General features: G+C 34.6%; 1 protein-coding gene across 1 annotated transcript in view; it reads left to right on the top strand.

The window, feature by feature from the left end:
* The first annotated feature begins 15,573 nt into the window (after positions 1-15,573).
* LOC133520699 (corticotropin-releasing factor-binding protein) overlaps positions 15,574-23,794 on the top strand; it is a 32,923-nt gene continuing 24,702 nt past the window's right edge. The window contains exon 1 of the mRNA XM_061855313.1: positions 15,574-16,066. Coding sequence (XP_061711297.1) covers positions 15,998-16,066 — 69 coding nt within the window. The 5' untranslated portion in view covers positions 15,574-15,997. The remainder of the gene's footprint in view (positions 16,067-23,794) is intronic.

Genomic DNA, 23,794 nt, shown 5'->3' with positions numbered 1-23,794 from the left:
ATATGGACTCAGGTCATTGGAAGGATACTTCTAACTTAAGGGAAATTTAAAGTTATTTAAAGGGAAACTTCTTGATTCAATGAACACTTATTTTATTTTGTTTTATTTATTAGGAGAACAAACAGAGCAAAATGTACATATGGTTCTTTTAAAACTAACTTACACACTAAAACATGCATTTTCCTCCACAACAGTCCTCACCGAGATACACAGTCTACTTCAGTTTACTTATTCTAATTTTGAATAGATATTTCCTTTTGACACAAACTTGCATATTGGTAAACAAAAACAAACAATTTGTAGCATCTTATGTCCAAAGGCTATACTTAGAAATAACAATTAATGGATTTCTATTTATGCAAGGAAAAGAAAAGGTCATCTAATTAACATAGGATGTGACTTAAACTATTATTAAATTTAACTATTTAATATTTAAAAACAGTGTCAGCTTAGAGTAATAAATAGCTTAAACTTGGACCAACATACGGTTTAAGAAGAGAACGGCCTCCCCGAAACCGCCTCTTCACACAAACGTCTCATTTTCCTCTCTGGATAATAACATAGTTAAAAAATATTTTGACACCGTTTGTTTTATTTCATCAACCCCAGCTGTGCCCATGTTTAGTTAATATATAAGTTAGGAGCATTTAAAAATTTGTATGAAATCTGTTTTTCACTCCTAATTTAATTTTATAAAAACGACTTATAAATATGTAATTTTATTTAAAGTGAAATTTATAAATCAAGAATATATCATACCGAAGCTATCAAAATCAAAGAAATGGAAATTTCACCCAAAATATACGTACGTTCGGTTAGGATCACAAAGCTATTCTTCCCTTTTAATTGAGTTTCATAACTAACAAAATGCTTGTATTAGAGCAGAAACACGGATTTCCCTAGGGTTAATAATAGATTAACATGGTAATAAACTCCGTTATTATATATACGATGTAAAGGTAAGGAAATAATTTATTTAATAAGCTTCTCTGCTCGCTTGCCAGTGTGCATTTAAATAAATGTGACGTTCCACGGAAAAAGGTATCTTGTGGCGGTTGGCGCTTATTGGAGCATCGTTAATAACAATAATAACAGCGTAAGCGCTGACCGCATCATAAGGTACCTTTACCCGTGGAACGTCACAAATTGACTCCAAAATACTCCAAATGTTACCATGGTACAGTCAGTCACAATATTTTACATTAAACAAGCTTTTATTTAACTTGCCCTGTTAGTATCAAATTGGTGGTTCAATTTGGCCCGGCCACTTCCCGATTTCCGATCGAGGTCAAATTTTGCATACCTACAGTAAATCGGATGACAATGCAATATTATGTTGACAATGGGAACTCTGTGATAAAACAACGCAAACTAACTGTGTTTGGTACCAAAGAGTTTTTCAAAACTTATGAACGAAATATCATTTGATATTTACAAGTAAAAACAATTGCCTACGCCAATTCTAAAGATTATTTGGCAAGCGGACCCTAGGCTCCCATAAGCCATGGTAAAAATGCCGCGTAACACATTTGATGCTTATTTGTATCAAATTTAACCATTTGAGAAATACCAATACCGCAAAAGTTCATGGCCACTTTATGAACGAATTCATTCATAATATACGTTTAAAAATAATTCGATTTTATATAAATATTTTACCTTAACTTTTTATCTCACAACTGTTGCTTAAAAGCTCAAGATCTGCAAAACACACTCTCACGTTTATAAGCTTCTAAGGCTTCTCCATTTTAATATATTTTGAAACCTGGCTAGAGCAGCTAATTAGATGGTTGGTAAGGCTCTTCTGGACATCCTTTCCGTTGCCATGGCAGGTAATTAGCGAAACTATCTTATTAGATAAAATTACAAAGTCAGTTGCCACGTGAGTAAGGTTTTCAGATACCGTTAATGAAGTTCAATCAGCATCAAAAGTAGCGGATCAGATTACGCATCAAAAATATTTAACTCTCCCTAATAAATTAACAAAAAGAGACAAAATATAGTGTGTATTTTTGATATAACTGCAAACGTAAACTATAGGTAGTTTTTAGTGCTATAAAACGATAAAGAATTTTTTTTTAATTTATTCTTAACTACCAGAGCATAATTAATTTTTGAAACTTTTTCGAGCGGCAATGTATTTTGTACAATTTGTACTCGTACATTATAGGCATTTGTGACAGTTGTGAATTCGCGTCTTTAAATGCGAGGTTTTAAGTTAAAATAAAGTAGTACATTGCTTGCTGATTTATTTTATATGGAAAAATAAAAGTCGTCTGTTTTTTACAAAACATATGAAAGTGTGTTCATTAAAGCCTAAACGAATTAGCCTTTGGTTATGCGGTCGTATCAAAAATACACTCTGTATATATGTAGAACAATCACTGTTACATATGCTTTTGAACGTTAACTGTAGAAAAGTATTCCGGAGTAGTTGCTACTTTTGGATACTGCTGGATATTTTGCAATTTTCTTGCCTTCTTTCTCACAAATTAATAAGTCTGTTACTGTTCAGTTACAACAAAATAGATGCAGAAAGGAGAAAAGGAATTGATAGGTTATAGGTTATAGGTATTATCGGGCTTGGTTTCCACAACTCGACGTCCAAAGGAGTTGATATTTAAACTTTAAAAGAAATTAACGCGAAGGCACGTTGTATCGGCCATGATAGTAACTGCCCAAGTTACAATATTGACAATATATTTACTTATTGCGCTCTTGAGGCTGACTGTACATCCTAATCATATAAGTTACTAGTGGTTCTGTGAGCTGTAGACCTCGCGATAAGATTCCTAAGCGTATGTCATCTCGCCTTGTGTGGTAGGGCACAGCACAGCAGATGTCATTCCAGATCTAGAGCAGAGCCCAACTGGGGAAGTACCTCCACCTTACAGAAAACCGCAGCCAAATAACACTTGACCCTACTCATAGTGTTGTGTTCCTGCCGGTGAGTAAGGTTGCCAGAGCTCAACGAGGGGGGGGTTAAAAAAAAAAACAAAAAATACTTACTTTGAGTTGTTATCATAACATACTCTCAATTATCTTAAGCGCCTTAGACTCTAATGGCACTTAAATCCTTTATGCCGATTTCTATCATTTTGAACATATTTCTAAAAATGAAATGACGGAAAAATTGTAGTTAACTACTGAATATGTTCAAAAAAATTGTCGAGAATCGGTTTCGAATTGCGACCTGCAAAAGAGAACATCCGGATATATGACAGCAGTTTGCCCTAGTCAAAGCGGAGACCTTCGCTAATGCTTCGATCAATAAATATCAGCAAATTTTAAGTTAGTAGGTGATAAACACTTTATTGTTAAAAACAAGTAGATAGGTAATATGACGAAAAGTAGGAAAAAATCCTGAATTGGTTATAAAGTATGTAGAATCTACATACATATACATTGTACGTGGTTAATGTTTTACTTATACTAATAAATTATTAACTTGCAGCTGGTGCTCTTCATATATATATATATATATATATCATATATTCCATTCAACTTCTATTTCAAATTTCTTTCGTAACCCGTGGTTGTTTTCTCTAAATAACTAAAACAGCAACGCACATGTAATTTTCCTGCTATGAAAAAAAATCATTTATTTCGGATAATAAGGAATCCATATACGTATACAACTTATAACCGTCCCTATGGCCGTATTTTTCTGCTTCAGGAGTCACATTCTTGGCCCAATTCATTTTAATTGATGATTGCTTCTAAACTATTTACTCAAACCAGTGCCTTATGTATCATTCAAATTAGTTTTAAAGGAGTTTCTTATATCAGTTATTTTGCTCAAAATCTAAAGAATAACCGACCATTAAAATGACGCAAAATACATTTGAAAAATCCACCCAACGATTATTTTACCCGAGTTAGTTCTAGTACATACAAAAGGTAATGTTGGTAACATATTCAGAGAGAGTCTACGTGGTCTACGTGTATTAATGGCAGCTGCTACACCTTAAGCAGGAATATTACACCGGTATATTTTAGCACTATGAGCTTTGATAATAATTTTAATATAACATTGGTAAATTGCTATCCTCACAGTGACTGAGATAATTACGTGCAAGAACAGCTATATGAAGATTATGGAGGCTTTCACAGCTGATGAAATAATTATAATCTATTAAAGACCTCACTAAAATATTGAAAAATGTAGATCAAATTTAGTATTTTCGTTAAATCGTTTCTGGCTCCCGAAAACTTGCGGTAACGCCACAATTGTCACTTGCCGAGCGATCACAGGGCCGACAGACGTCCGCCTAGGCTACTGCCTACGGCGTGTATGGGCTAGTGTGGACAGGAAATATGGGTCCATATATCCCGGGTGCTTATAATCCCGCAGGTTCCCCTATGTACCCGAGTCGCTAACTTTTATTGTAAAGACCACAGACTTAAAAAAATCGAAAATGTGTTTGATCCGACTGTTTTTATAGGAAATATAAAGCTTCATGAGGCAATTATCACACTGATGCGTCTTCTAGATGCAGTGCTAATATGATAGCCGCATAGGAGTTGTTATCAAGACTTGTTTGCCACTGAAGTGGTATATAAATACTGGCCACTTTACACTCTTCTTACTATTCGCGGTAGGAAAGCTGCCTTAATAACATTAAATTTGTAGGGTAGGTAACGCGCAAGTAACACCCCTGAAATTGCAGGCTTCTATATAATAGTCTACGGATGGTGAACGCTTACCATCAAGCATACGGCCCCGTATACTTGTTTGCCATCGACATGATATAAAAAAAATGCTTACGATTATTATTTTTCCGAGAAATTATAAATTTATTATCTTCACTAATATTTATATTTTGATGCAATTAATAAAACGCTAAAAGCAATTTGAAATTATTTCCATTGATCTCCTAGCATCCTACGCAAGCCGCAACTGAACTCACTGCGTAATTATCCGTGTCATTTAAATTAGGGCTAAGCCAACCATGAAGTTATAACTCTTTGATCATTTAAAAGCTCTTTTGGCATTTTTATTGTATTACGTAGTCTTCAATGTCATTTTAATGTACAGTCAGCGTTAAAAGTAGCGGATGAAATGACGCATCAAAAGTATCCGGCACTCTTGAATCTTTTCCAAATAGATATCTCTGCAGTTCGCGTTCAAAAGTCTTCTTCTTTGGCCAACCCTCTTCCCAGCTCATCTGGGGTCAGGTTTCCTAGTACTTTTCCGCCAGAGAGCTCTGTTCTAGGTTATTCATCTCCTTTGTCCTTTGGTCCACCAAGCAGCGGGGGGTCTACCTTGTCCTCTGGATCGGTTTGGTATGTTCAGGACCTTTTTGACTATATAGGTAGTCTCTCGCCTGGTTTGGCTTTCCTTTATTTTTCAGCTATTAGAGCTACTTTAAAGGATCCCCTCACGTGTTCGTTGCAAGACTTTGTCCAGACTGGTCACTTCATCTGCCCAACTAAGCATCTTCATTTCTCTCGTGCCTATATAGTTGTTGCTCGTGTACTACTCTAGTAGTCCAGCATTCAGCTCTGTACAAAATTGCAGGGCTCACTACTGTCTTATAGAGCTTTCCCTTTGTTCCAATGGGTATTTTGGGATCACGAAGATTTCTGGAGATTGATCTCCATTTAAGCCATGCGCTATTTATGCGGTTGTGTACATACCTATCGATGTTGGCATGTGATGTGATTGTGTAGAACCAAGGTATTTTAAGCTATCTACTTTAGGTAATAGTGCATCATCGAGATATATGCTGCAACCCACATTCTCTGTACCACCGTAGTAAAGTTACACTCTATGAATTCCGATATGAAATAGCAAGGGGCTAAGCGCTAACCCTTGATGGACCCCTACCTCTACTTTAAATGGGTCACCGTGCCCGGCAGGGCTCTTGACGTAGGTGGTAGTATCAGTAGTAAAATTTGTTTGTGGGAATGACAAGTAAAAATATTGGCAATTGAGCTGGTAACGGCCGATAAAGCAGTTAAGTCCTGCACTGTACCTGGTGATTAAGAATTTAAAATGTAACAAATTTCCGAAACCTATAGTTGTCATTAAGTAAATTCTGTACATTCCTTCCGTGGTAGTGACGAAGTTTATTTTTATATTTAAAGAGCCCAAAGGGGTAAGTGCTATGCTTAAGGATCACAATTCAGACGGTTTGTCAATATCATTAATGGGCGGCCTATTTTAATGTTATTTCATTTCATTTTAGCCGACCGAAACGCCCTTGAGATACGGCTACAACAAAAATAGTAAACGAACATATACTGAGCTGGAAAGACTAGCAGGGGCTAGTGAATAAAACAATCATTGTGTTTAAGTGACCGTTGTTTCAATTCCCTTAACGACACGTAACAAAGTTCGCGTTCAAAAGTATCTGTGAAAAATTAATTAATTATATGTATATTTCTGTTATTTATTTAATCGAATGGCATAACAAAAATCACAAGTAAATCGAAAATATATCAGGTATGTCACAAGTTTGTATCCAAGGTTTTCTGCCATTGAGCTACGTCAGGAGTAAGTGAGAACAGGTCATCGGGGCTTCCAGGATAGGCTCTGAGGGGGCACTCCTGTACCACGTGTTGGACAGTTTGAGATTCAGCGCCACAATCGCATCTGGACGAGTCGATCCATCCACAAAGATGTTTAAAATGTGCGGTACGGCCGAACCCTGTCCTATATTTATGTGAAACTGCTATATAGAGAATGAAAGATACTTTTGACGCGTATTCGGAACCGCGCTACTTATGATTCTGTCTGTACCTCTTTAGAATAAAGTCAGAGTTATTTAACAAGCCATCCTATCCAACTGCCATTTTGCATGTCTTGTATTTATGAAGCAATCCATAAATACTTTTTTCTTTTTTAAATGAAGTTTGACATAAAAATTATCTAAATCTCAAATGTTAATGAACCTAATTCAATGCCACGTTATCTGCGGGATAAAAAAAAACATCTCTTAAATATAATATTAATGTACCAACACGTTATCGCAAGGACGGAGATAGTGAGAAATGTCTTCAGTTAATTAAAGTTTAGATGTGTTTAATAACAAGCCAAGAACTACCACGCAATACATGTGTCACCGCACGTCGCACCGTAAACATATCGGAGACCGATTCCGATTCAACAATTTATTACGGGTTAAAAAATCCTTTTTTCTTTTGAGACGTACCACATTACGATCTATAAATTGTATGCATCAATGTACAATTATTGTGTTATGGAGGTAGTCATGCGCGGCCGCATGTCCTCAGAGTTTGTTAAGGTTGTAAACCCTAAGGGCAAGCAAGCTCGGTATTCCATACAACAACCTCACGCTCTCATTTTAAAACGACTAGCTAGATTGCTCTGAAACTTTGTGCTTACAAGAGGATAAGGTATATCTAGCACAGTAATTAGTTTATGTAGCCTCAGATACCATAGTAAAAAAATACAGCTAATTTAAGATTTTCATACAAAACATGTTTTGGCTCCACTTTTTTAATGTATAAGGTGAAGCAATATAAACTAATTTCAGTCCTAGATATACACATAGTTTTAAAATAAGAACGAAACTCCGTTTGTTTGGGAAGGTGAAGTTCGGCCGAGCTAGCCGGGGACTCCTAAAATGCAGATGTGGCTAGTGACGTAGTCACACGGATGGTTAGCTGGCAAAATAGGTAGGTAATGCGTTGGATTTGTGATTGACATCTGCATGTACAATTCATTAACTTGTGACGGTTTTGATCTTGTTTCATTACGACCTTGAAGATCGCTTACACTGATTGGTGCATGCGAAATGAATGAAATGAGTCGTCCGTAAAGGAGCCCATTGATTACCAGTTCGCCGGACGATATCGGTTTGTCAGTTATTCGCAAAAGCTGACAATCGCAAATAACTGACACACCTATATCGTCCGGCGAACTGGTAATCAGTGGGCCCCTTAAGATGCACGCCAATCGCCAAGACGATCGTCAATTACGTATCAAAACCATACCAAATTGTTTAATCAGAATCTACCTCCATATCTGAGTGCCATTTACGATATTACCTGAAGTAGTATGGTCTTTTTATTACACAAATTGTAATAAAAAGTCTGTTCCAATTCAGTTTTATTATTAAAAGCATGAAATAAGAACATGATTATTCACCGATGATAACACCACTCTTCACAAAATAAAAACTAACCTATAAAAAGTCCGTTTTAATTCACTTTCCTTTTGAAGCTGTAAACTTGATAGGTAATTTACAGATGATAATTATCACCACTCTTCACATATATAAATGATCCCTATATGTATAGGTAGTAACAGAAATTCTAATGCCGCTTTTCAACTTGCACTTTAGCAATTATATTTGAGTTATGTTAAAGTAAAAACACTGTATTTTCTTTTTTTAGGTATCTGTTTAGTAATAATCTATTTCGGTTTGTAATTAACGTGGTTATTTATATAGGTATTCCAGATGAAATCAGATGAATTAGTATTGTAATTACTTGCCACGCCCTAGCCAGACAAAGAATGAAAGACTTCGAAGCAGGCTATCTGAAACCAATAAAATTTAAAATGCTACCCAAGCTCCATCATCCGGCTCATGGAGATGGTCAAAATCGTGGTTGACGGTTCTTTCCTAAAGGGGCATCTACACAAAAGATCCTTACGGGTCGAATACGGATAATAGCGGATCCAGCTAGGGCCTCCGAAAATCATAAGATAAAATGAGATTGTGATTACTTAACTAAATGTATTTTTTTAATAAAACCATAATTCAAGAACAAATGCACACCAAAATGGTGTACCTATATATAAATAAACTTGTATTTTTTTTTCAAATAATCAAAATACAATAAATAAAACAGTGTTTACGTTGGTTCTGTGCCATACCAATATCAGAGTGGATTGGTTACAATCATTATCTTCCTCGCGTTGTCCCGGTATTTTGCCACGGCTCATGGGAGCCTGGCGTCCGCTTGGGAACTAATCCCAAGAATAAGCATAGGCACTAGTGTTTCCGAATGCGACTGCGGATTAGTCCGGTTTCCTCACAATATTTTCCCTCACCTTTGCTGCTTGCTGCTTTGAGCAGTCAGTGCCAACAGCTTCAAACGGTCGCCGTTGGGTGATCTGTAGTTTCAATACAAAATCATCATTCGCAAAACACGAACCGCTCAAGCAGTTGCAACTGCTTCGGGCGGTTGGCTGCGCAGTTAAATATCATCATGCGGTCAAGCTGCAAAAGCAGTCCGTGTATGTTGATCACTGGGTTACTGCTCGAGCAGTCCATGTATGGCGGTTCTTACAATCAATGACCTTCGACTTTAAAAAAAAATGATGAGTGACCAATTAGTTTTTTTTTTCTTTTTATGGTAGAGGAGGCAAACGAGCAGACGGATCACAAGATATTTGTTTTACAAGTGAGCAAAGTTGAAGATTAACCACTCTTCTCATGTTAGTATTGATACCCAAGCTACCGAAATATACCAAAATTAAACTATGAGCATCGCGAGTGGTTTTAAAAGTGAAATATTGAGCGTTGGAAGTTGACGGCACGAGGGCTAAACAAACTTTGCTATCGAGTGGAACACAAAAATGTGCATCTCAACAACGCGAGGAAAATATTAACAGTACAACATTATAAATTGAATCGAAATTAGTGCTATTATTTATGTGTGTATGCACACAGGGTCAACATATTGTAACTGTGAAAAACTAGAAGTAGTTGATCAACATACCTACCTAAGCCTTAAAATAGACACCAGATTTAATTGGGGTCCACAGTCATGTTGAAAATGTGTGCAACAAACTTAGGGCAATTTTAAGTAACCTTAGTATATTGAAACATAAAATGCCATACTCCGTACTACGCCTATTGTACGTGGCACTTGCAGACTCTGTAATTAACTATGGTATCTCTAGCTATGGGAGAACATATAAAACATACTTACAAAAAATATATAATATTCAAATAAGATTACTAAAAACTATAGTTCCCTTGAAAATAAAACTTCAACATAAAAATTATTATCACAATTTTTTTAAGTACTGTAGAATATTTAGTGTACATGACAAAGTAAAACTTGCTGTGATATTAGAATATAAACACTTGCTGGGGCAGCTGGACAGGTATAGGAGACCATCCCACCTCCGGACCTTAACCAATGAACCATACTTTAAAATAACTAAAAGTAACAATGAATATGGGAAAAGGCTCTGGCCAACATACCTGACTAATATTCTGAACAGCTTACCTAAACAAGTAGTAGGAACTCTAGAAAAACATCCTGATAAAATAAAGAGTACACTTAAGAAAGCACTGAGTAAAATGAACAAATAGTATTATAATAACATGTAAGCACTAACTGCCAACAGGACTAATTATATACTTAGTAAGGCTAAACTTAGTTAAGATAATCTCCAAATATAGAGATTGTAACTGAGTTCAGACTTTACCTCAACAAAAAACACTGAAATAAACATATTTAAATTATTTTTTGTTTTATAGTTCAGAATCAGCAATTACAGGCTTACCAAAAATACATTGGCCAAGAATTTCAAGTATTTTTTTTCTTATTTTTACGTATTTTACAAAATAGAATTAAAATTAAAACTACAATAATTTGATTAGAAAAACGAATTATCCTAAAATATCCAACTTTAGCTTTATAGCGGAAATTAATATATTTACACGTGTCAGTACGTGTTACAAATGTAATGAAAGAAACCTTTCTCAAAATACAAAGAACAAAAATACAACAAAAATACAAATACAAAAATAAATACATGTATAACAGTGCCAGCCATAGAAAAAGAGTAATCATATAAAAGTATAAAGGGGGAGATAATAAAAAATCAGCCAAGAGCATGTCAGACCATGCTCAGTGTAGAGTTCCGTAGTTATTATTCTGTCAGAAAAGGCTAAATGGGGGCTATTATTAAGTATATCATGTACATTATCGGCTGTATCGATCATGTTCGCTATAGTTTTAATTGATAATATTTATTAATCTTGAGTGTTACAATTATTTTTCATATTTTTGGACCCATGTTTCAAAAGTTAGGCGAGGGAGGACACATATTTTACTTTCGAAACGATTATATCCGACAATATGCACTTTATCAAAAAATAGTTGTCGGAGACCCCTAGAAAGTACCCCTAGAGACCCCTAGTTTTGAAAAGCTTATCCAACGACACCCCACACCATTGGCTTAAAACGAAGAAAAAATACAAATTTTGTAGGGAGGTACTCCTAAAAATTTGTTTTTGTAGTTTTTATTTTACCATTCGGTCGCCATGCATGATTTCTGTATCCATGCCAAATTGCAGCTTTCTAGCACTGCCGATCACGGAGCAAAGCCGCGGAAGGACAGACAAAAGGGTAAGGCAAAACAATAAGTGTTCCTAGAGTTGACTACAGAACCCTAAAAATACTACACTACAGAACCCTATAACATATAAAAATGGTTGGTGTAGGTGGTTAAGTAGTTTCTTCAAAGGGTTTGGAGACCGAGCGTCTTGAAGGATAGAACGCAACTTTTCTATCTGTTTTTGAAATATAAAGAGAGCCTTTCCGAGCTGGTGCGGTAAATAAAGGCCTATAAATAGATCGTTTATTCCAATATAATCTTAATCTTTATCTTGACAAATCAAAATTGCTTTGATCTTGTCAAGTTCCTATTTTTGGACAGCTAGATAGGAGTTAATTCAAGGTGGAGTTTCAAATATTAAAAATTGACTAGTTCTCCGGGGCTTACGGCCCGATTCGAACTTTAAGATTCGTCAAATATTAGGTCTAGATACGATATGAATCGCATATTTATTTATTTAAACTTTATTGCACAAAATACAAAAAATAACGTACAAATGGCGGATTTAATCCTTAATGGCATTCTCCACCAGTCAACCATCGGGCTAAACAGAGAGATGTAGAAATGGTGCAGGGAGGAAAGACAGATAATATTTATTAGAACTATCGAAAACAACTGAAAAACTTGATACAATATATATAAAATACACAAATAAAAATACTTAAATATAAATAATACAATTAATACACTACATATTTTATATATATTCAATGATATGTAACGAATAATGATTAACGCCACTCGAACTCTTGTTCCAGCAGATATTTATGTAGCAACCGCTTGAATGCTAACTTGCTCGGCTTGTCTTATATTGAGACTTGAGAGTTGAGAGGGAGCGAATTCCAGAGACGACTCGCCTGGACAGCAAAGGAGGAGACATAAATCTAGTCCGATGAACAGGAATTGAGAGTTTGAGAACACGAGATATGTCGGTATCAAGACATAATATTTAACGTATCTATCCTAAAGTTCGAATCAGCCCGCTAAGGTGTTTACGAGCCTAATTTCTACAATATCTGTTCTGTAATGATAGATGATTCGCTTTGATCTTCCAATTAAGTACTAAGTAAACTTAGTAAACTTAAGTTAAGTTAAAGGTTATGTTGTTATTGTTGTTAGTCTAACTGTATCTACTATAAATTGCACCTCAATGGACACCTAAATCTTTTTCCTTTCTATCTCTACCTATTTAAAGTTTTTATTTACAATAACAATATACATAATGGCATTTAAGCTAGTTATAGTTATCCTCTGTGTATATACACAGAGGATAACTATAACTAGCTTAAATCTAAAATCACTTCTGGCATTGTACCAAGGATACTGGCGGCATTTCTTCGATGTATCGCAATACTGAAACGTTGTACGAGGAAGCCGTCAGCTCTTCGGTCACCAGTTACGTCAACCAGACGCTTCGCGATTTCTGCAAGAAATGCGCGCGCTGGGACCCCATGGACCTAGAATGTTAAATGATCATTATGTAGGTACAATAGTTTGGTTTTTCATTTCATTATTATTTTATGCTTCACGTTTACTATTTCTAAGCAAATCATTATTCTATTTAATGTTCATAATGTAAGGGTAAGACTACACCATAATCACAGCGTTTACGATCGTTTTAGTCATATTTTTACTCCCGAGACTATTTACGATCACGCAGAGTTCATCTAGATTGTACCTACGTTGGTATCTTAATACCTATATTTAAATAAATCTTTAATAATATACATAGACTTGTAAAATAATATTGTGATGAAACCTTGTGACTGTTTAATTTTGCGCCTATAGAAATTCAAATTAATTAAGTAATAATATGCTGACTTCATTTTGATGTAGACCGTGGTTACGGTGAGGAAAACACAGGTGGTAATTAAATGTTTTCATTATGAGGATTGAAACTTAATTATAAAATACTTAGACGTTGTTTGCATTGGGTTATAAGTATGATTATAACTTATCTACATTTAAACCTTGTACAGGAGAATCCGCATATAATTGACTTCGCCAAGTCGCGTACGTACTAGAAATATTCTTATTATAATAATACAAAAAAAAAAACAATTTTATTTAAACCCCAAATAAAAACATTAAATATGCAACAGAATGTCACATAACTATACTATTACAATTATTTAAATACAGTTAAATTCATGTCGCAATAGTTAACCATTATTAAAATAAACTAACAATGTAGTAAATCCTGATCAAACAACTTTTACACAGTAATTATTTAAATAAATTAAAAGTTAATTAAAAGTCTTCATGCCATTATTGTTTTCGTAGAGCTGCAATTTTCATTTAAAGCCCACTCAACCTGGAAATGGGCCTATCACTCAGCTTCTGAGTTAATCAAAACACTACGTGACAATTTCCTCATCTCAGTCCCGAGACGTGACATGTAACGTGAATTTAGTTTTTACGACTTTAATTTACCACGCTATATTGTTGATTAATTGTCATACTTTCACTCACAAACCTACATAGTTCATTTGAAAATCACTATATTCTAATCTAATAAAAAACAACCGAGAGTTTATTATTAAAATAAGTTTTTGTATTTTTTTTATGAAAACTTTTTCGCTGACAGCATTTTTCTCTCAATAGACAACTAATACTCATCGGTTAATTCTAAGGAATCCAACGCAACTAGCGTTATTTTATCACAGAGTTCCTATGAACACCACTTTCGTCCACCATAACATCGGCTCGATGATACCATTTTGCATTGTCACCCAACTTACATATCTATGTATGTGAAGTTTCAGCTGAATCGAATCATGGGAAGTGGGTCTAATTTAGCTTGCAAGATATGACCCGAACAAACATGTTACACACAAACATTGCAAGTTAATTAATTAACGATATGTGTTGGGTCAATTAAGGTGAATTTCTAATGTCTAAAATAAGTGATAACTTTAGCGCAACCATATTATTGGGTCAGTCCATAAGTTCGTGCGTATTTGTTCAAGGTCAACTATATTATTAAATATTGCGCAATAATTCATAAAGTTGAACAACAGTCATTTTGTAAACAGCTTTGGCGGAGAGTAGACCGTTTAAAGTATTTCTGAATATGGAAAACACTGCAGAATACAAACGACATATTTTATATTTCTTTTTTAAAAGTGGGGATGACGCTACCAAGGCCGCCGAAAAATTAAATACTGTGCATGGTGATGATTTTATTTCTGTAAGAACTGCACAAAAGTGGTTTCAGAGATTCAATACTGGTATAGATAGTGTTCAAGATTTGCCTCGTTCTGGTCGCCCGGTGGAATTCGACAATGAAGCGCTTAAACGTTTGGTTGACGCAGAGCCACAATTAACTGTCGACGAAATGGCAGAAAAATTAAATTCGTCGCACGGCACTGTTTATCGTCATCTACAAGATATTGGCAAAATATCAAAACTAGGAAAATGGGTTCCTCATGACCTATCTGAAGAAAATCGACAACAGAGAATTGATGTGTGCACCTCACTACTTTCTCGTCAAAATCAATGCTCATTTCTCGATCGTATTATAACAGGGGATTAAAAATGGGTATTATACCATAACGTTAAAAGGAAAAGGCAGTGGGTTGACAAATGTGAACTGGCAGAACCTATACCAAAGAAAGGAATATGTTGGAAAAACCTTATGTTGTGTGTTTGGTGGGACAAAGCCGGCATCATCCATTACGAGTTCTTAGAGCCTAAGCAAACCCTGAATGCCGCAATCTATACTGAACAACTTGTCAGGCTAAACCTAGAACTGATTAAAAAACGCCCAGCTTTAATGAACAGGAAACAAGTTATATTACACCGCGATAACGCAAAACCGCATACGGCTAAATCAGTCGTACAAAAAATTAAGGAATTTAATTGGGAAATAATGCATCATCCACCCTATTCTCCGGATATAGCACCAACTGACTACCACTTGTTCCGAGGTCTGCAGAGCTTTATTACAGGAAAAAAATTCAGTTCAACCGAAGAATTGAAAAGTGAAGTGTTGAAGTATTTCGACTCCAAGCCGGAACATTTTTACAAGCAAGGAATATACGAGTTACCAAACAGATGGCAGTTAGTTGTAGATAATAATGGTAAATATATAATTGATTAAATAAATATATTTAAGTTTTATTGTTTTGTTTTTCACATGTACAAAATACGCACGGACTTATGGACTGACCCGATAGATGAGGCTTCGGCTGTAAAAGTACTTCCGTCTATTCTTAGCAGGGACATTTAAACTCATCAAATGTCCGCCTTTATAGTAGGTACCCACGTTCAAAATATTTACCATGCAAATAAAATGAACAGATAAGTTCGCTCGTGCTACAAACATAGTGTAGGCTGTAGATCGTCTAGTGATAACATTACTCTCTCGAATTTGTGGCAGGACAGTTATCAACGGAATTCTCTTACGTCATGGCCATTTCTATGTCTAAAGACACGTGTATTAAAGCGTGAATAACATGATTGATTTGTATGAAAGAAAGTGCTAAAAATTAACAGTGAGTTGACAAGCGCAGCTCAGGGTGCGCAGAACCATTTATTAGCCCTATAAAGGCAGTAGAAGCATTCGCGCCCCATTCACAAGTCCGACGCCGCTATCCCCGCCGGTAGCTTGACAACTTACCCTAACTTTCCTGCGAACTCTATCTGTGGACTTTTGTTGGGAACACGATGAAATTGTTTCTGTACGTCGGTGCCGTGATGTTAATGTGCGATGCGATCAACGGGTTTTTCTTGCCGGTAAGTACAGATAAAGTTTATAGTATATAACCTACCGTCAACAATTTTTTCTTGAATTGTTAAAATTATTATACCAAGGTAATTGACAAGTATTAAATAATCAAAATAGTTTATTTGTTTTGATAGCTATAGTTATACGATGAACTTTAATAAGGGTAAAATTGTTTTAGGGAATTTTAATACTTTTTTAAGGAGTTTCGGTAGCTATAATTACCTACACATTACCCTTCTTATGTAGTTAAACAGAAGCAACAGGAATTAACAAGTAAGGTAATGAAGCCTTAATATAATTATATAAAAATAAATAATAATCGAAATTAGAATTAAAACAATATGTTTTCATAATAAGTAATTATAGGTTCTCAATTTTGAGATACGACATAAATAATACAGAATTATGAATACATTACACATTAACGTTTTAAAAATAAGTATATTAAAAAAATACATATAAGTGCAATAAAGAAAATTTACTTACTATCTCCATTATTTTTTTACTGTTAAGTATTATTGTGTGTGTAAAAAGCGGTGGTGGCCGAGTGGATATGACGTCCGACTTTCAATCCGGAGGTCGTGGGTTCAAATCCTGGCTCGCACCAATGAGTTTTTCGGAACTTATGTACGAAATATCATTTGATATTTACCACTTTTCGGTGAAGGACAACATCGAGAGGAAACCTGCATACATCTGCAAAGAAATTCAAAGGTGTATGTGAAGTCCCCAATCCGCATTGGGCTAGCGTGGGGACTATAGCCCGAGCCCTCTCGCGCATGAGAGGAGGCCTGTGCCCAGCAGTGGGATGTATATAGGCTGAATTATTATTATTAAGTATTATTGTAAATGTACGCCTCATACCTGTTGCTACCTTAGCTCATATATTCAGGAAAGTAAAACATATTTATACCGATTATTTACCTTTTCAATACACAGCAAAATATACATTGTAGTTAATTCACAGAATAACGAAATGTCACTCAATTAACTTAATTAACAGGATGTCGTCCCACAGGTAACATTTTCGGTGTATCCAGTGAGTGAGTTCAAAGCATGGCGTCGTAATGGTTTACAAATAGGTTAAACATGGTACTATGCTCATTTGACTTTATAACAACTTCCTTCTAAATTAGAAGCACGGCCGTTCCCCGCCAAGATAATTATACATTACTCCATAGATTTTCGTTATTTTAAGTTTGATCATGAGAAGTTTTTTGGTATAAAATATGAATTAGTTCAGGGGTCTGTTGTAGCAAAATGTATTCTCAAATACAAAAAAAGTATGAAAATTTCGAAGATGCAAATTAAATTTACAATGCTAGTAGTGATCGTTACAATTTATTAAAAATCAGAATTAGCCGTTATGTCGCGATTTTAATTAAATATGTTTTTATTTATTAAGAAATTAAATCAAAGACTTAATAATAAAAACTTTAATTAAAATAAAACTAAAATATAACTAAACTACATCTAAAATAAAACTAAAATAATTCTTGCGATTTTAATATTCAATTCAAAATTAATAGCAGTATAATATTAGTAAAAAATAGCCAGTGAGATTGCCGAAGGATTTACCTACCAAAATTATATACATAAACATACTTTCAAAGTTATTGAGGTAAAACGTTTAAAACCCGCGCGATCGTCAAATCTTCCGTCGCAAGTTTTTTTCCTAGCTAATTTCTTGGCTTTACGCTTCCTCTTGAACTAATGTCCTATTATCACATCCAATATACCTATGTAAGTTTCCCACTCATACCTCAATTAATAAATGAGATCGCACTTAAGCCGTCGGTTGCAGCATCAATTTTACTATGGAAAGCGTCTGTGGGAAAAAAATAGAAAGCCCAGGAAATTAGCTGTCACGGATAGATATTCAGCCAAAGATATCAAGAGACCGATCTAAGCAAAATAGGAGAAAACGCATGTCGAAAACGTGACATGCATAAAATAAGAATAGATATAAAGGGCTACGTTAACTAGGTACCTGTTTTACACACAGAATAAGCACTGTTGCTGAGACGAGCTATTCTTTGTTGGTGACGATTTTGGCCATTTAGACTAAATTTTTGTGAATTACCTTTTGGACTATTTCATTATGGTTGTGGCAGAGAAAATAAATCGTAATTTGTTGAAAAATTCTAGCTTAAACGAAATTGTTTCAAATAATGTACTTTCCAACCCACAATAAAAATAAAGCTCCTCGTACTTCATTTGTCATACAAGTCCGTCTTAAAAAATAAAAAAAGAAAGAAAAGAGATTAATTGTAAAAACCTTCTACCTTCTACATACACTACATACAGTGCCACTTTAGTTACAAAAAAGAACTTACTCACTAAACACTTAAAACTAGATAAACGGTATTTATTGAAGTAAATTTAACACAAAAATAGACAAGTCCATCAGCACAGTGAAAATTTTAAAATAAACAGTAAGGTATAAACGAAATATTTAAACTCTTCGTTATGTGTTTTCTGACCTCTTGTTCAGCACAAATACTGCTAACATAAAAAATAACAAGGATCAAAGACATGACACTCGTCAAAAAACTATACCTAACTACGTAGGGTATACAATACGGTACCAGTATTACTAGGATTTATAATTTGCCAAAGTAAGCAATCCTTTTTGTGTCTCTGCCTACGCGTAAAGGCTTCTGAGAAATCCAACCTATGTGCTCGGCTGAATATATTGCTCGGCCACACCTTTTCAATACCCACGATTGTTGGCTTTGTAGGTGTTTGTCTATTAATCGTAGGTTAACATGATTTTAGCCATCGCAGTTTATTTATTTTAATGTATTACGTTTTACTGAAAAAATCCTCATATGTTAAAAATACCTAATCCTAACCTAACCTAACCTAAACCATCAGTTTATCACGTGGATTTTATCATGAGTTTCCAATGTTACCGCTACTTCAAGAATAGATATAACTAACCTGCGTACGGTGGGCTGCTTATTTCCCCACACTCCGTAAGGATCTAACCCTTTTATTAATATACTACGAACTATTATGGATCTATATTTGAAAAAGTTGACTGACTTTTACGAGACTAATTAGTATATGCTTAAAATATATAAAGTATATGCTTGGTGAAATTTGGCCAAGCTTGCCGAGTCCCCGGCAAAATTCACCTTACCACACAAACGGAGTTTTGTACTTATTTTAAAACTACGTGTTGGATTGTAATGAAACTTTGCACATACAATAACATCAGGTCTGAAATTATTATTTTGTATTGCTCCACCTTATAAAGCATTTTGTATGAAAGTCTTACATACGCTGTAGTTTTTTAATTATAGAGTCTGAGGCAACATAAACTAATTACAGCCCTAGATATACCTTATCCTTTTTTTAGTACCAAATATCAGAGCAATCTAGTTAGTCGCTTTAAAATCAGAGCGTAACTACGGTTTTATGGAGAACCGAGTTTGCTGGGAACTTTCTAGTCTTATAAATTGAACCAGTGTGAGTCAATTCATTTTTATTTACTTACCTTTGTTTTATACGTGACTCATGGGGAGTAGGTATTATTAAGACTACAAGAGAAATTGGTATTTCAAGACTGCACGAGTATATCTTAATATTTGCAGAAAATTGCGTAAGTATTTATATGCATAATTATGTCCACTCGAGCCTAGTTTGTGACAGTTACGAGTATAACTACTGTTATTGGCATATTCAGCGTGATTTAATCAAAACCAACTTGCATGTCAATTCATCTGAATTGATTAATGAAGTGGAATGTTTTTGAAATAATTATTATGTTGTGAAGTACAAGCAGTTATCGCTAATTTTCACGATAATATTTGCTAACCTCAAACAAAAGAAGGATGTTTTCGATTTGGTTGAATTTTTCATTTGAACCGATTGAATATATTATTGTACTTGAAAAAATATACTTCCAGATTTTTTATCCCGATTTGAGAAATTGTTCATGAGGAAGGGAACTTCTCATACTATTAAGTCAGGTGTTCAGCTGATGGTAAGATTATTTGCAACGGAACTCTTTAAATTTCAAAATGTTGTATTTCTTTCACCTCAAGGAACTTTATGTTGCATTTAAGCATCTTATGCAGCAACTACCTAATGTTTTATTTTTTGATCTAGTATCTTCGCTTCTTATTTGCCCATTTTGACAAAAAAAGTCCATAAAATATTTTTTATTTTCAATTTTAACTAACCGTATTTTTGTAAATATTGAGTTCCTGTTTTAACAAGTAATATAATAAAAAAAAACCAATAAAATTAGGTCTTAAAGTAAAAATTACAAGCTAAAATTAAAAACTAAACTTAAAAATAAAGTATAAAATAGAAAACTTGCCCCAAACATTTTTTTTTTTAATATTTAAAATCTCCCTGAAAACAAACTCTTAACATATTATGCATAGTACGAAATAAGGAAAATTCTCATAAACATAAGTTTGTCGGATGTGGATAGATTAAAACTAATTTAAATATTGAGATATTTTGTATATTGTGAACATATAATACGATAAAATGTAAGTGTCAGAACCAGTATTTAATGATACAGAGTCCCTTAGCAATAATGGCACTCATGACTTTCACGATAAAAATCAGAGTCTATCATAACCTTTACAAATTGAATTTTACCCGCCGTCAATACTTATCTTTGGATCCTATATCCGATTTTTACTTTATAAGGGAAACGTATTTTGTGGATAAAGTCTAATTTTAGAACATCTTTATCAAAATACTTTGTTATTTCAGAGTTCGAACTAAAAAATACTTTTTTACATAAATAAATTGTTGGGTAATTTGGACTAATCGATAAAAAGCAAAATAAATTTTATCTGCTGAATTTAGCTGCATGCATAATTACGGACGCACCTTTAGGTACTTGAAATAGTAAATTTATTTGTATATTTTTTACAATAAAATTACATCATGTAAAAACATTACGCAAGTAAGTATAACGGGCTAGCACTGATTCACTATAAACGTTATCTTTTCGCGGATTGGCAAAGTAATGTTTTTTGTTTTAATCATCCCCAATTTACGTGGATATAATAGATGAGGTTACCTGTTTTTTTTATGTTATCCCTTTGTCGGCGTGATTAATTTATATATCGATGCCAAATCGCAGCTTTGTATCACTAACAACTGTAACGACCACCGAGCAAAGCCGCAGACGAACGGACAGACAGACAGGTGGACAAAGCGATACTATAATAAGGGTTCCTAGTTGACTATGGAATCCTAAAATGTGTTTTCTTCTAAAAAGCGCATTTTATTATGCATCTAAGCAATCTATGAAAATATAAGAAAATATAAGATAGAGTATCATTAAAGCTTAATTCCACACGAAAAAGCAATACATATGCAAAGGCGACGCAAAAAGCCCACACCTTAAAGAATAGTACATTGTGCAACGAGGGGGGTAAGTGAAATTTTAGATACGAGGGTGGTAATTCCCGACAGCCGCAAGCTGGAGGGAATTAAAGACCCGAATTTGCAATATTTTTACCCCCGGAGTTACACACAATGTTTTTCATCACACTTGCTCGAAAAATATGCAGGTGTATTGAAGGACAAAGGCCTGTCTTGTTCCCGCGGGAGTTATGGATTGTGAAATAAAAAGATATAACTCCCTAGGGAGATATAGCTTTGTTTTTCGAGCAAGTGTGATGAAAAACGCTTTAACAAACGATATATTCATCATTACCTATCCCCCCTGGATAGGTCCATTCGTTTTAGGACCAATGCTATTTCTGGTCATATAAATGGGAGTAATACCGGTGGGTAGGCACTAGAGCATTCGAGCATTCTCGGCTCCGTTCGGCTCAGCATGGCACCGAGCAATTATTAGGGTTGGCACAACTTGACGTCACTTTGTATGCACAATCACAGATAAGATAATAAACTGAATTTTTACAACCATAAATAACCAAAAGGGATAGTGCCATTCTTTAGAAAAAGATAGTAAGATTTGTCCCTGAATAGCTGTCAAACTTCGGTTTTAGGAGGTGTCATTTCTGTATGGTAGACTATTATTTATTCTGTGGCGTTGTTTAGTGCCGCACGTGTAAATAAACTAGGTTATTAAGCGGGAAATCTAGACGTGGTACGATTTAACCGGCGGTACATACATATAGCCTACTCTCTCTGCTTCTTATATATATTGTTCCATTATATATAGTTCCGATTATACGATTAGTATGAAACATGTTATTTTACACAGATAAGTATGTATATTCATTTTATATTTCCTTCATATTAAATGTTTTATTCCATTGTACCTACTGTTTTAATAAACGTGCGTCCTTACATATTGATCTGCTGTTCAAAATATAACAATACAAACACAGGAAGTTCAGGTACAAGAATGGCAATATATCGTTTTCCACACTGCACAGTAATAACCCATCGTGAGTTATTAAAGTTGCGATTGTTCTCGGTGAAATTTCTAGACTGTTTTTGCCGCCGGAGAGTTTCAGGACTTGGGAAGTCAACAAAAGGGGTTTTAACGGTAGAGGCAAGCTTTCACATGGAGAGGTGTATGTGCAGTGTTTTGTTTTAGCACTTAAAATTGCATTCGGTCGAGCACTACAGAAATAGCGTAGAAGATGATGTAAGCATTTGATGAGATTTTTTAAAGAATGCATTGACATGCCAAATTTCTAAACAATATTGATTATGGTATAGGCACCGAATTTAATTGAATGAATATTGGTTAGAGGTTTAATTTCTGTCAAGTAATATAAACCTTCTTACTGTAATCCTGGCCGGCAGTGTATGACAATGTGTTTGAAATTTTTCTTTTCTTTTTATTCTCGCTTCTTGTGCTTATAAACTCTGCTATATATTTTGTTATAAAATATATGTTAAAATAACTCATACATTAAAATTACATTGAATTAAAAAGTGACAAACCTTCAAATTCCGTGACTGTCTGTACATATTTGATTTTAGAATTGTAAATTTAAATAAGCATAATTTAGCTACCTATGTATTCCTGACCGCTGCAATAACTGCATATCCTTTTTTCGAAACACATTTGACGTAAAATTTCATCTTTTAAATCAATGACGCATGTCTATTGAATCAAGTCAACCTCGTACTTTCGATCATGCGGAAATGAAATGTGTACAAATATCAAACAAACGCGACCGCGTCCGCGTTTGACAAAAGCTTTGAAGGCAACATAAATTTTGCATATTCGCTTTGGCAAAGGCCGCGACAGTAAACGGCTTTGTGAGTCAACGTAAAAAGAATCTAGCTGAAATGGTACTGGAAGCAGAGGCCATACTTTTGTTTCACATAACAGGCCCTGTCTATCTTTATTTGTGTAAAGGCCGTTGATTTTAATTTACTAAATTTCTCACTCCCATATTCACGAAATAAAAAAGTATCTAGTTATCTTTTAAAGTTGTCACGCCGCTGTTTCTGCGTGGTTGAGTAACATTCAACCAAATTATTAATAGTCATTTGTTTTACAAGTGAGCAAAGTTGTTGATTTACCCCTCGTGGTAATATTGGTACCTGAGCAAGTGACAGATCTCAAAAATCACCAACGAGGAGGAGAGGTTAAACAAACATTGCTACCGAGTGAAACACAATATTTTTCGACACAACAACCAGAGGAAAATACTAATTGTAAAATATTAAAATCAAATCCAGATTAACGTTATCAAACATTTATCATTCCAAATCATCCCTCAAAAGTCAATTCTACTAGCCAACACATGAGGAAACAACTTAACATTTGT

The sequence above is a fragment of the Cydia pomonella genome, chromosome 8 (assembly GCF_033807575.1).
Source record: "Cydia pomonella isolate Wapato2018A chromosome 8, ilCydPomo1, whole genome shotgun sequence".
In the NCBI taxonomy this organism is placed as follows: Eukaryota; Metazoa; Arthropoda; class Insecta; order Lepidoptera; family Tortricidae; genus Cydia; species Cydia pomonella.
The sequence above is the reverse complement of the archived record's forward strand: the minus strand, read 5'-3'. Positions and strand labels throughout refer to the sequence as shown.